At 40.2% G+C, this 14,909-nt stretch overlaps 1 protein-coding gene across 4 annotated transcripts in view; it reads right to left on the bottom strand.

Moving 5' to 3' along the window:
* MYO1B (myosin IB) overlaps positions 1–14,909 on the bottom strand; it is a 107,238-nt gene that overhangs the window by 58,926 nt on the left and 33,403 nt on the right. For all 4 annotated transcript variants that reach the window (XM_064718007.1, XM_064718009.1, XM_064718008.1 and 1 more), the window contains exon 4: positions 1,475–1,569. In XM_064718007.1, coding sequence (XP_064574077.1) covers positions 1,475–1,569 — 95 coding nt within the window. The remainder of the gene's footprint in view (positions 1–1,474; positions 1,570–14,909) is intronic.

Genomic DNA, 14,909 nt, shown 5'->3' with positions numbered 1-14,909 from the left:
GACAAAATTGGAAGCAAATAAAAAGATTCAACAGATGACAGCTCAGTTTCAGTTCTTTCAGGGCAAAAATGTCAAATATTCTGGCTACCAAAAATTTAAAACACAGTTATATAGTGTATCTGTAGTAAGAAGTTTGTTTCCTTAACTCCAGGAACTTCCTACCCTCTCCACTCCCTATTTTGTACTTAACTTTATAAAAAAGGAATAATTAATATTGCTTCCCATATGGCTACAAAATTTACAGAACCCTCAAAATTTTTATACAAATCTAAATCTACTATTTTCAAATATAAGTTCAACTACTCAACTTCTGATTCACCTTTCAAATGAATAAATCAATAATATGTATGCCTCAGTTGTACGAGATGCTTGATAATTCACAATTTGTGAGGAAACCAAGGCATTAAATACCACCAGTCCAAGACTCTTTGCTAAAGTCTGAGCTTCTAGATGGAACTTCAAAGAGCCATATTAATAAGAAATTGAGGTTTTTAAACTACAATTCTACTGAACATTCCTGTCATTGAACTGTAAATAAGGATTATATTACAAGATTTCAAGACTTGTTAATTGGGGGCCACTAATCTAAGAGCACTAAAGATGATGATTACACTTGATATACTTTTAGATGCTTCCAAAGTCTTGGAAAGCAACTTCTTGTTACCTACTTAGAGTCTTGCTCAGAATAAGCCATAAATCCCCACATATTCTCAGATGCAAAGGAAAAATCTCTCAAATCACTTGGAAACAGATGCATGCCTTCCTACCCACTGTCTCTTTTGCAAGTCACCTCTGTTTTAAATTGCTATCTTTGAAAATAACTGGCTTCTTTCTTTTTTAAGGTCTACCTAAAATGCACTGCAGTTATGCAATCCTCTCTTGGTTTCTAATCTTCCAGTTTATAACCAGCAGTCATTTTCAAGGAAATTTCAGCTTTGCCTAAGAAACTCAGTGTTCTGGCACACAAGCCAATCTTAGCACTGCAGCTGAGCACAGTGTGCAAAGGGCTGATAAAATTTCCAAAGTAATCAGCTACAGTTATTTCTTTTCCTTAGATAAATAGTATAATCCAGGTTTTAAAGGCATGTGTTTATTGAGAGACAAGTGGAAGTATCAAGTCTAGAAAATTCAGAGCATTCAGTTTTCCATTTCTTCAGGTTTCTCACCAGGACAGCCTAAACATTTTCTGGCCCTTGCAATACTCTCTGACAAGTCAGCATGACTTTGGTAAAACTGGATACTGATGAGGACACTGAACTAACATGACATGGGATTTCAATGTGGTGACAGTGTGAAAAAACATTATTTTATGTGAATTCACAGCTGCAGCCACAAGTGTGGCAGCACTCACTCTCTGCAGTGGGCAGACACAGAGAATTACTGACATCTCTCAACTCTTACTGACTCCAGCTTCCCTCTGCAAGGCTCTGAACAGCCCTGAATGGTTTTTAATCAGATCCTAAATGCTCCTTACCTGTTTTCCCAGCTCCACTCTCTCCTGTGATAAGGATGCATTGGTCTTTGTCCTGGTCCCTTAAAGACCTGTAGGCTTCATCAGACAGAGCAAAGCTGCAAAGAAAGAAAGAGCCAAGTGAGAATTAGGAAAAAAACCCACCAAACTACCAAATACTGATAATAATTACAAGCTGTCCTTCACACACTCAGGAAGAAAGAAACAAAACCCCAAAACTCTCCAAGTGCTAATGTTCCATAAGTAGGGATGTTCCATAAGTAGTGAAACATTCACTTTTCAGAATATAAAGACCCACAGAAGCAAAATGGATACTTTTTCTCACAGCCTTACTTTAGACCACCTTTAGGAACAAGCAAAGATAATCTCGAAGTTTTCCTAAAGACAGAAAAGTCAAAACAAAATAACAGAGTTTCAGGGAAGTGCAGCTATCTTTCTTCATTGAACAAAATATCATATTCTCCACTGAAAAAAGGTCAATACAACATCAGGGCATGGTTTGTTTGAAGATGACTCTAAGATAAAGGAAAGAGGAGAACCCTGAGTAATAATTACACCATAAACCACAATTTCTACTCAGCAAGAAGAAATCTCACTTTATAAAACACTGAGCATTTTAAGCCTTTGGGTAGAGCTGGACTTGTGCATGAATATGCAGAATTATTTCCCACTAACTCTGTTCTTATCCCAGTAAGTGTGATGCCATGCAGGGAGCCTAAAGAATATAACAAGAACCAACAGATTTCCTGTACCAAAAATGTCTTTTCCTGGAGGCTCAGAATATCATGACCCTGAAACTCCTGGGCTGCAATTTGAATCCAGATGTGCTCTGCTGCCATGCAGCAACATATACTTTGGAGAAGTGCAGATGGTTTACTTATATTTAGTTCTCTTTAGCAGCAATTTTGAGGCAGAACAAAGTTTTTTCTTTCAACTGCATTTTTCAATTAATGGAATGAAGTACTCTGGAAACTAAGCATTTTCCACTTGGAAAAACCTAAACAAATACTATCTGAAAAAAGGACATAAAAGCAAAATCCAAATAAAAAGGCACAAATGCATAATCCAAATTAAAAAAAAAATATGTCCAAACACAGCATATTTTTACATGAAATAAACAGCTGTTCAACAGACCAAGACCTTTGTTAGATTACTGCATCTAGTAAAATATTTAGTGTTTATATATCTCCAAAAGTAGATATTGTTTACAGCAAACAAACCATGTATGGAAAACAGAAATGAACTCTCAGGTCAACATAAGATGCAGAATCATTGCAGGTTCAGTGCACTTTTTGGAGACTTGATTCTTTATTCTACAACAGTTTAGGAGTTTCACATTCAGCTGATAACAGCAAACAGATCAAGTGTTTGTTTTGGACAGCACAGCTATAGGGTGCTTTTTTCACAGGCTCCTTGTCATGACACCAGTGATGGGAAGCAGGAACAACACAACGCAGGCAGTGAGAGCCACTCAGGGCCTTGTCTACAGGCTCCTACTGCTGCAGTTTGAAAGCTTCGAATATTAAACCTACATCTACTAAAATCAGTCATACAAAAATCTTATTTATAAGTATAAATATATTCATTTATATATTTATAAGTATATTTATATTTATATATTTATATATTTATGTGTTTATAAGTGTAAATATATAAATAATAATAAATATGAATTGTATATGTTCAATATATAAATATATATTCATTAGATATAAATATATAAAAAGACAAATATATGAAAATAGAATTACGTATAAATTATATAAAATATAATTTCCATTATAATAATTATATATTATAGTAATTGTATAACTATTATATATTAATATATAATTTATAAATAATACTTATATAAATACTATTTACATAAATAATTATATAAATATGGTATAAGTATTATATATTATATAAATGTAAATATAAAATACTTATTGCCACCACTGTCCCTTAGCTGCAAGCTTCCCTTCCCAGAAAGTTTATGAAGAGCATGACAAGTTATCTCCAATTTACCATCAGGTGCATGTGCAACACCATTTTTTCTACTTCCTCATCCCTCACCTGCATTAGACTCACCTCACATTTGCTTATTTGGGTTTTGGTTCTGTTTGCCTGTTTGGCTATATGGTCACATCATGTTACCAGCCCAGCCACTCTCTGCAAGAGACCCAGGCAACCAAGTGAGGGCATTCTGAAAGATGTGGAAAATGGGGAACTGAAACAGCTCACAGCTCCTTTGCTCCTGAGCACTGACACCTTCTCCTCCCTCTCCAGGGCCTGCCAGGGATGCTCAGGCCATGGTTTCCCACTTTTTGTGTCCCTCCCATCTTCTCTCCTGCAGCAATCTGCCTGCCCAGCTCAGTAACCCACCCAGGGCTCCACCTCTCTCCCTGCTTTTCCCCAGCCCGTTTTTTCCAAGGCACTCAATGACAATTCTCCTCTCTGCACAGATGGCTGGACCATCCCCTTAACACCCGTGATCAAAGGTCATTGACTCCTTTTGATGCACATCCCATCCAACCCCAGCAGGGCTGAAATCTGGGCTCAAACCTTAATGCTGCTGTGCTGACTGAAGCATTAAGGTTTGAGCATCTGAAGTCAGTAGTTCAGCTGGAGGTGAAAATGTGTTTACAAGAGAGTAGCAGGCTGTAATGTTTTTAGCATTACAACAAAGTCGCATTGTGAAGTGGCCAACATGCTGGAGAGCTAGCAAGAAAAATATAAAATATTCTGCTGCTGCTGCTGAGAGACCATGACACAATTTCTGGCACCCATTTCACTGTTTGGAATCCAAACTACAGTAGCAGTAACACTTTACCAGACTCTGTTACAGGACATATTTAGGAAATTAATAGTATTTGTTGAATGTTGCTGCAGATATACTTGCAAAAAAGTACAACAGCACTCAGAAAAGCTTATTCCAGCACAGATTACCATCCTTTTTGAGAAAAAAAATATTAAAAGCAACAGGATGCAGATGAAAGAAATAAACTTCCCTGAGCATTCATGGGCCACATGAGACAAACTTTAACAATACTGCCGTGATTTCCACAGGTTTGACTTGAGGGAAACTGTCTTTCAGCAAGATAAGACTCTGAGACACTTTTCAAATTTACAGACTGCATGGCTCATTCTGTGCCTCTTGTCCTTCAAACAATCTTGGCCATCGACTAGTTTTTCACTTTTGAAACTATTTTCTTGGCAGCAGTTTCACACTGGAAAATGAAATCAGCATCAAGCACAGAGGAAGTATTCTCTGTTGATAGACTGAGTTACAAGTTAATCAGCTTAGTACCCATTCATCTTTTCTAATATACTGAATTTAAGTTTCTCAACAGCCCCTGTCAAAATGTATTTTACTGCTTGATGTATTTATTAACTCTGCCTGCACTGCATAGTGAAAGACACCAAATCATGCTTTCTCTCCTTCCTCCACAGAAAAACTGAGAGCCTAATATTGCAATGAGGTTTCTGAAGTTGGAGGAGAGAGGGGGATTTCATCTAGTTCTGGTTTAATCCAATCTAGTCAGAGATTTCCTGCCATTTTCTTGAATTTGCACAACCCACAAAGCCTAATAATACCCTACCAGGGTATCAAATATCATCTACTACAAACAAAAGACAAAATAAGTCAACTCATTTCAAAAGAAGTTTTGCATAAGTACTTATCAAAAGTGACCCGGTGGAAGTGCTGTAAAATCTATCACTGATGTTTCAACCACTATTCCAACAATCCAATTGGAGGAGGATTAACCAAGAGTATTTTTAAACAGCTAAGACTTATCTTTCTAGCACTGCAAAAGAGCAATAGCACATTTCTGTCAGTCTGAACACAGATCTTTATCTCAAAGAAAAAGATACATGTATTCAGATGTCATGTTGACTTTCGTGACACATTACACCTCACAGTCCTTCCTATTATCAACATCCTTAATAATCTTTTCAGTAACAAAAAACCCAAACAAAAACAAACTTTGAGTCTTTTAGTTCAAACTCTATCTGATAAAAAAGATAGAATGCCATGCTATTGCCTATTTGTTTAAAAAATAATTTCATTTAAGGTCATTTAAGTTTAACACATATTAATGGTCTAGAGACCACAGAGAATCCTAGCCTTTTCCTTTTAGCAACATGAAGAGACATGGCTCTGTGAAGCCACACTGGCAACCATGGATTTAAACCACATACCTCTCTTTGAGCCACCTCCCAATTACAGAGCCCAAGTAAAATTTCAAAATAGTTTAAAAAGCAGTTATGAACCATGTGTTTCCAATTAGCTGATGAGTGCGTCAGCACTGTCAGTTACCATACCTTATAATAAGCTCTCCTTTGATTTTTAGGTTTTCCTGGAGGAAGATGACATCCTCTTACCACAACAAACACAGAAATCTTTACTGGAGCTCTCTTTTAGCTGAGACTTAAGTATAGAAGCAATTTGAAATCGAAAGGCCGCCCACACCTAGCTCAGTAAGAAGGCTCTGCTTCTTTCTAGCCACAAGCTCCAGATGGCCAGATCTGTCACACAGTCCTAACCCAAAAAGTTAACAAAGGGAAACAGCACAGCCTTCCAAGGGAGACTTCCAAAGGGCTCTGGCACTTTTCAGCATTTCAACAGCACCTCTGTGTTAAATTGTGTTAAACATCACTGTGTCTTTGGGGTCAGGAAGAGCCCTGCTCACTCTGAAACAAGCAGCCAGTGCAGCATTTGAACACTCCAGATTGCACCCACAATTATAATAGCCATTATAATCTCATTCTTATAAGTCAGAAATTCACTTCACAGCTTTTCTACCACCTTTTTCCTTCAAGCCAAACTCACCAGGATCAGTATTTGCCAGTATACTGGTACTTATTTGTGGTATCATTTTTATGCTTCCTTTCATTTTCCTTAGCATTCTCAATTAAAAGTAACTCATTAACACTATTTTAAATTCTCTCAAATTGCTCTTCTTCTGCACTAATAGAGTCAATTCACTTATTCACCAGCTGTTGCTTTGATTCAGAGATCATGGGTCCCCATTTCAGAACATCTATTGCTTAATCTTGGCTATGGAAATGAGGAAAACCTATTTTCTTGACTGTTCCAATTCCTCATGAAGCAGAATCCTGGTACCAGGATTCATTTCTGCCCAAACCTGTCTAAACACACTGGCAGGATGCTAAAGGCCAGTGCTTATCAAAAACTGTATACCATGCTAGACTAGAAAGAATAGCAGTAATACATAAATTGTGCATGCACTTTTAATATAAGTTTTACATAAAATATAATTTAATTACTTCAAGTTTACTTAAAAGCATAATTTAATTTCCTTCCTTCTCTTTCTGAATGCATAGAAGTGCTCAATAGCAGGGTAACAGCAAAGAAATTATTTCATTCTCTCATGACATGCAGTGGGAAAGCATCAGAATTATATTTTGTTTCAGAATGAAAAGCCTAACAACCTGAGCTGGGAAGAGTCAAAGATGATTTTATAAAGTGCTTTGAGGCTTTACGTTGTAAATCATCACTATTTGCTATATATATTCCCCCACCCATTGAAGCTCAGTGGAAAATTCACCATTCAGGAAAAACAACTCTAAGAGATTATTTATAGTATTAGCTCATGGTGCAGAATCACTTAATTGCCCTAAGGATAAAAAGTGTACTCCCATTTTCCATAATTACAAACTGTCTCATGTTCAGAGCTTTGACACACTTGAAAAGAAAAGGTTGATTAGCCTGCCACTGGAGTGAATAAAGTAACAGCTGAATTGATGGAGCATCAGCTAGGATGGACCTTCGCAGGCAAGCAGCTGCTCTTTCAAACATGCCAATCAGGGGGAAAAAATAAAACAAATTTAAACACCAGGATAAAGAGGTGTGCTAAGACAGATGGAAAGCCTTTGCTCCTATTCATATCCCCCATTTTTATTTTCCTGGTGAGCACAGGACCCTGTTTTATCAGCAACACTGTGTGGTAACACACTCAGCAGAAGGGTACCTCCTGCACAGGCCTCCCCACTTTGTCACTCACATGAGCCACTGGGACATTATTAGATGCAGAATAAAGCCCAAAGCTGTGCAAATCAGCCCATTGGATTTGTAAGAAGCAGCCATCCTTTACAGAAGGAAAAGGACAGAAAAAAGGGGGGGGGGGGAACACGACAAAGCCTCTCAATTTTCATGAGTAGGACACTTCAGTACACAGGCTAATATTAAGTCAGAGAGATTTATTTTCTGATAGACTGGGAATATAATATAACCTCTGATGCTCATATACACACTGCAGGTTTAGCAGAAGATTTGTCTCAGACCAATAAGCTGAGGTCTGGACAAAAATAAAAAAGTTCTTGCTGAAAATCTTGTCTTTCTCAGACTGAGGCAGATCTAAGGTGTGTTCAAAGAAATTCAACTCCAAAACCTCCCTACAGAGAGGTTCAGACAATGCTTCTTCCCAAATACTGTGCCTGCACAGCCTCCCAGCTCACCAAAACCTGGTCCTTTTCCCTCTCACAGGATGGCACATATTTCCACTCTAAAGGAGGTTTTATCAGTTTTGGTCACTTCCTTTTACTCTAAGTAAAGATTTAAAAAATTTTAAACCAACCGTGATCTTTCCCCAGCACTGTACAGAACAGCCAAAACTGCAGCCATTGATTTTCTGCCTATTTCAACAACATCTAAGACATCTTGTTAGAGCTCACATTAACGTGATGGAAAACAAGAAGCGCCTTTTACCAGGAGCCTGTGACCCAGCTGTTGCCTTATTTTCCTTCAACCAGTGCAAAACAGGATCTCTGCAGCTGAGGATGACCATGCCACCACCTGCCAATCCAGACTACAAAATCAAGTCTCCCTGTGAGTTTTAGCAAGCCTGACAAGCATGGCCACATCCCATCCCAGAACTCAGTGCTGCCAGCTGGCAGTGCAATACACCCAAGCAGAGAGTGGGGAGAGCGGCCTGGGCATGGCCTCAAGGCTGGGTCCTCCAAGGAATGCAGGGAGCAGCAGGCAGAGCCCTGGTGCTGCAGGTAACCAAGCCCACAGGCCCATCCCTGTCCCCCTGACAGGTTTTCCATGGAGCACCAGGTTGAGGTGGGTGCTCAGGGCGCACCAAGCTGAGCTGGCGTGTGCCAGTGCCACTGTACCCACCATAATAAACACCTGCAGCTGCACACCAACAGCGCTCCTGGCTTGGCCTGAAGAAGGGAACTGAAACAGCAAACTCCTCTTTGGAGCAGGTTCATGCCATTGAAGTGAAGATACTCATAAATCGAGGTGGGGCAGGGAAGCAAGTACCTCCTTGCTTTCCAGCTTGGCTTGCATTCCCTTTTGGCTAGTCCCATTTCCTTGACATTACATCAGCCAGCTGGATGGCACACAACCATCACCTCCTCTATCATACTGACACTCTGTGGGTTCAGACCAGCAGGAACCAGTGTGTCCCAGTCCCACAGCACCAACCAGATGAGTCTGTCACCCCAACACTCCCTGAGCCCAAACACCAGGCTGGGTTACCCCAGGCAGACACAGCTCCTACAGAGTCACACAGGAGGACATGGACACGGACAGGCCTCCCACACACCTATCCCAAGTCAGTCTGCTGCAACCTGCACTGCAAAGATTTCAGGTTTCTTCAGGGGAAAGGCATTTCTGTTCACAAAATAAACAATTCTATTGGGCTATGATATCCTTGAAGGGAAGTACAGGAAGTGTTTTCTATTGTTTCATCAAAAATCAGATTTAATTAGATGTTTATTTGCTAGGATGAATCAGCAATTGCATGCTTGATTTAATGACAACCTAAACCAGCCAAGTCCTTACACTCTGTGTTCTTACTGCAAAACTACAGGCTGAAGTTTCCTGGTAGCCAAATTCTGCATCAGAAGCTGCAGGTTTCTCCCTGAACTGCCAAAAGTACTGGAGGAGCCTGCAGACCCCAGGGGAGAAGCAGCTTCACAGCACAGCAGAAATGCTGATGGCAAATTCCTCATTTTTCTCCACAGACCTTCTGAAGCTTCCCAGTCCCTGAGGCTGGGCTTGTAAAATTTGGGATTTATTCTACTTTTCTGGTTCAAATGGAGCAGCAAGGGGTCAGACAGCTGAACAAAAAGGGAAGACAGGAGCAAACTGATTTGCCATGCCTGGCTTCTGTCAGAGTTTAACTAGAGGGCACAAAATTATTTAAAATCCCAGTTCACTGTTTCATCTATGCAGAAGCAGATTTGAATAGCACCTCTGAGCTTTTGCATATGTATGGAAATGAAGGGCTGCTGGGACAGGGAGGAAAAGGGGAGCAGGAGAAAACAGTCATTCCCTTTCTGCATTGAAATATAGAGACACTCAATATTTTCACAGAAAAATGAATTTGTTTCTGTACCTAATACAGAATGTGTGTGAAACTCAGGCAAGTTCACTCGCCAGACACACATGTTCAGTTCAGCTTTGATCAAATTTTACATAAATGAAATCTTTTTCTGCAGAGCAAGAAATCCCTTGGTTATGCTGCTACACCATGAGAATAACATGCCCCAAAAAACTGTAGTTCATCTTGTCTTAGCTGGCTGCAAAAAATACGTTTTCCATCAAAATGAAACAATACAAACCAATTATTCCTCATTTTTAAAACACAGATAGTGGTTCAAAAGGAGTCCTTAAAATTATTCACAGCTATTTCAGAAATAACAAGCCCAGACCACAGGTTAAGTTGGATACTTATTAAACAAAACTCTACAATCCTGTTAGAGGAACAGTGATCATCACAACTTGCTTAGTCCTATACAGACAGGAATATACTATGAATTGCTTTTCTCCTTTCTTTTTTATTTATAAATAGGATGTATCTTTGGGACTTACAGCGTGGGCTGTTCCCAGGCAGTGGCAGAGCACTGATTTGCTCTGTTCAAAACTCCAGTGACTTCTTCATCTCACTTCTTCATTCACAGCCCTCACAATAGGGCTGTGCTGGTTGTGGGGTTTTCCTGGGGCACTGAAGGGCAGACTGCTGCTCTTATGATTTCACATGAAAAAATGTTCAGCAAATAGTGTTCCATGTCTCTGCCTCAAAAAACACTCTCCTGCTTAGCAAATAGAAAATCCTGCTTTTTTTCCTGCAGCCCTAAGAAGCATCCTGAAGTCAGAAGGCAGAAAAAGTAATTTCCTCCTGATGCAGTGACAGCAGAGATACAGCAAGTCAAGTTTTGGAACCATGCAGGGTTTATTGATACCATGTGTTCATGCAGGGTCTTCTCTCACTGCAAATAATTTTACTGCAGAACTATCAGTGCTTTCCAAACAAATTTGTTCTACTTTGCTCACTCAAGAGAGAAAAATAATTCATTCCTTTATTCTAAAGTAAAGAAACATGTTCCAGGACTCGAGGAGAGAAAAACAGCAAAGTGAGGTGCACAGCTTCACATACTTACTGCACAGAAAGGGACATGCTTGCTTTAAAAGGTCTCACCTACAAAGAAATAATCCAGCACAATTAAACTCCAGTGTGCAGCACATACCTGAGAGCTACAACATCTCAAAAGATACATTTTGAGTGACTTCATAGCTCTATCTGGTGAGGCGGGTAAACAGATGTCAGCCATGCATTAATACAACACACTCCAGTAGACTGCAACAGTTTGCCAGCAGAAAAAATGCCAAGCATTCCACCAAATTAATCTCATGGTACTGGAGAAATGCAATCAGAGAATCATAGGACTGGACTGGAAAGGACCTTAAAGATCATGTTATTCAAACCCCTCTGCCATGGGCAGGGACACCTTTGCTAGACCAGGTTGCTCCAAACCCCATCCAGCCTGCTCCTGAACATTTCCAGGGATGGGGCAGCCACAGCTTCTCTGGGCAACTGTTCCAGTCTCTCACCACCCTCTCAGTAAAGAATTTCTCCCTGATATCCAACCCAAACCTACTCTCAGCCTGAAGCCAGTCACCTCATGCTCTCGCTCAAAGTCCCTCTGTCCCCCTTTGTGGTGGGCTCCCTTCAGAAAGGCTGTAATCCTGTCACCCCAAAGCCTTCTCTTCCTCAGGCTGAACAATCCCAAATCTCTCAGCCTTTCCTCACAGCAGAGGTGCTCCATCCCTCTGATCACCTGGAGATGATCAGGTCCCTGTCCTTGCTGTGCTGGGAGCCCAGAGCTGGATGCAGAAGGGCAATAGGAGTATTCCCATATCCTCAGAGCTATTTGTAAACTAAACTGAGTTGCCAATCACCAGATTTGAAATCCAGGCTCTATCACAAAGGCTACAATGCAGCTGCCCACAAGTTTATCAGAGACAACAGTGACAGAACTGCAAATAAAAATAATTCACTTATCTGGAAAACATCTGAAAGGCAATGTCAACACTATGTAATTACACAGTTATGCTGCTACTCTGCTCAGAGGTGTTACTGAATCCTTTTGGATTTTGCAAATAACTCTTAAGTTCTCTTAACAATCCACGTAGTTTGTTAAGAAGTTAAAAAGGCTTACACAACTTAATTTCTGCCTCCCAGCTCTGTTTTCCAAATAAAATCCCTGCCATGAACCCCTGGGCAAAGTAGGCACTGGAGCTTATCTGAGCTCCTGAGAGCTTGTTAGCTCAGGTACAACATTGAGCTAACATGTCTATCTAGTCTATTAAATGCCATTTGCTCAAGTTTGTGAATGAGATATGTGGACATATGTCCAAAATTATATTTCTATGAATGGTCAGAGCAAGAAATGAAAAGCCTCCTTCAGACTGCTCAAACATGAGGCTCCAATTCAGCCCATGTGGGATATTTGCAGTAACAATTTACTGCATCTACGTCCTTGGTTGGAATGCTGATGCTCAAGGAGGATGTCAACTGCACATATTTGTTCTCATCCTCACTACATCCTCACTAAAAATCATCTTGGAGTAATTAAGACCAGTTGCAGCTTGAACTCCACAAGGTTTAGCAACTAAAAATCCTTTCTGCAGTATGTAAAATGGAAACTGTATGGAAGAAAAATGCAGATTTAAACTCATTTACTGAAATGACCACAATTAAACTGTCTTTGTAGTTCAGACCTTTGTTTGTAAACCCCGAGTCCCAGCTCTCTTATCTATTCAAAACATAAGTACAAGATTATTCAGTGTGCTAGACTGTAAATATTAAGACTGTATTTCCTGATTCCTAACATGAAAAAGTTTATCCTTAATAACCCAAACTTCATTAACCATGCTGTACCCAGAGCTGAATAAAAGTCTTTTGCAAAATGCTGCTGGTGAAAAGAGATTGAATGGGAAATGATCTGCTGTTAACAGTGGTACAATATCTGAAATTTTACTAGTGTTTCTTTAAGGCTTTAAACATCAACCTTGTTGATGCTGTATCGAAAATCACAACAAAGGCTCCTAGCAGAGCAGATGGGCATTTTCTGGTGGGCTCTAAATTGCTTAAAGGAAAGAAAAAAAAAGAAGAAAAAAAGACAACCATTTAACACAATGAGACACTTCCAATGAAAGAACAACAGCTGTTCTTACTTGCAATCTGAAATCCCAGATTTCAAAGAGAGTACCAGGCTGCCAGTGCAGGAAAGACATAATGAAAATTCTGGTCCATGTATACACTGTGCATAAAATGGGATTTGTCTCCTTTTTGACAGGGCTTCTACCTGTCCTAACTTCTCAGACTGCATTTAAGAAAGGAAACAAAGTCGTTTTCTCCTTTTTTAAGTATAACTCATTATTTTCACTGTGCAAAAAGTCCCATCATTCTAATGAAAGGAAAAATGAAGCTATTGAACATTCTACTTCATGTGACAATGTGAATTAGTTTCAAAAAAATCTTGGTATTTTATGTCCCAAAAATATCAATGGCATAATATAAATTCTAGACAGAAAAATCCAGTTCCAGGAAAATGAGAGAAATGGGATCTGGCAAAAAAGTTACCATTAGTTTAGTCTGCTGAAGCATTTACACACATCCCCAGCTTATATTCAGGCACTTTTTTTTGTTTTGCCTTTTTTCTTAATTATCTTTGGTCTAATAACCTAGCTGACTTCCAAACTCTTCTGTGCTTACAAATAAACATAGACTATTACAGATACACTCACATGCAAGGGGACAAAAAAAAAAAGGAAGAGGGAGAGATTGTCCCAGATAACCAAAAACATTTGACTCTCCATCCCCAACATGACTGAAGTCAAATGTGAAGTATGTTGTGTACAGGGGTATGAGTAAATATTTGAAAACAGTTCTGAAAACAAAGTTATTTTGTTGAGGCTCTAAGCCAGCAGTTAATTCACGAGGGATGCTCCGAGATTATTTTCCCTTGTACACCATGACAACAACTATAGAGTTACAGAAGCATCTGGAACAGATCTCAAGTTAAGTGTTTCCCTTAGAAATGCACAGTGTTTTAAAGGTACCCAGATTGTTGCATTCCTCTTCCTCAAGGAGCCCACGTGAGGGCTGGCTGGGAGAGCTCTCCAAAGGAGACACTGATGGATGAGCAGGCTCTCCTGGAGCCAGGTGGGTCCGGCCCAGGTAGGGAGCCTCTGGCAGGGGCACTCAGGAGCTGTGAGTGACAGCACTGCCAGCTGCTGTGGCTGGGGACACTCAGAGGGTTTGTGTGCCAGCAGAACTGGTGCTCCTGAATGCTTTTGTCACGGCAGAATACACTGCTGCAGCCTCTGGGAGATGAGGGAGGGTGGGACCACAGGCAGCTAGCACTCTCCATCTTCAGGGGTATTTTGGGAGGCAGTTTTGCCTTGATGCTTTTTATAACCCCTGAGGCCTCTATATATACTCCTTCCTAGGCTGGGAAGTGTTTAAATGCCACAAGAGCACAGAAATCCAGCCTGGCTCCACGCAGGCTGTGTGCAAGGAGCCCTGTCAGCCCCAGCCCACCTGCACAGAGCTCTGCTGCTCCATGGCATTGTCTGTTCCCATCCTGGACATCCCATGGCCTGGACACCAACAGCACAATGACAGCACCAGCGCCATGCAAAAAAGAATTTAAAGGGCCTTTTCATTTCTTAATTTAGACTGAGCTACTTAGAGGGCCAACAGAAAGGCTCGTTCCACCAAACTTTGGAATCCAGTCTAAATGTCACTCCAGAATATTCTGAAAATTGAAATAGAGCACAACATTCATATATATACTGCTTTTTCAGTCTGTTTATACTTCTTGGGTGTTGGGTGCATTTCTGGAGCTGCCTTACAACCGCACATCCTGCTATAAATCAGTTCCTGTATTATTCTCCATTATTAGAAAATTTCATGCAATCTAAAACCAGCAGCAAACAAGCAAATACTGTTCTTGTCAATAAGACTGCATGCAACTCTGGAGCATGGGGCGAGATGGCTGCAATATGTGCTATCCAAACCCACTAAAACAGCCCTGATCAAATTTCAGGAAAAGCTAAATTAGTTGTTGCATGTGGAAGAAACCCTGCTTTATACCCTGAGCCTCCAAACTGGCAAAATGCCTCTTCAGA

This window comes from Zonotrichia leucophrys, chromosome 7 (assembly GCF_028769735.1).
Source record: "Zonotrichia leucophrys gambelii isolate GWCS_2022_RI chromosome 7, RI_Zleu_2.0, whole genome shotgun sequence".
NCBI lineage: Eukaryota > Metazoa > Chordata > Aves > Passeriformes > Passerellidae > Zonotrichia > Zonotrichia leucophrys.
The sequence above is the reverse complement of the archived record's forward strand: the minus strand, read 5'-3'. Positions and strand labels throughout refer to the sequence as shown.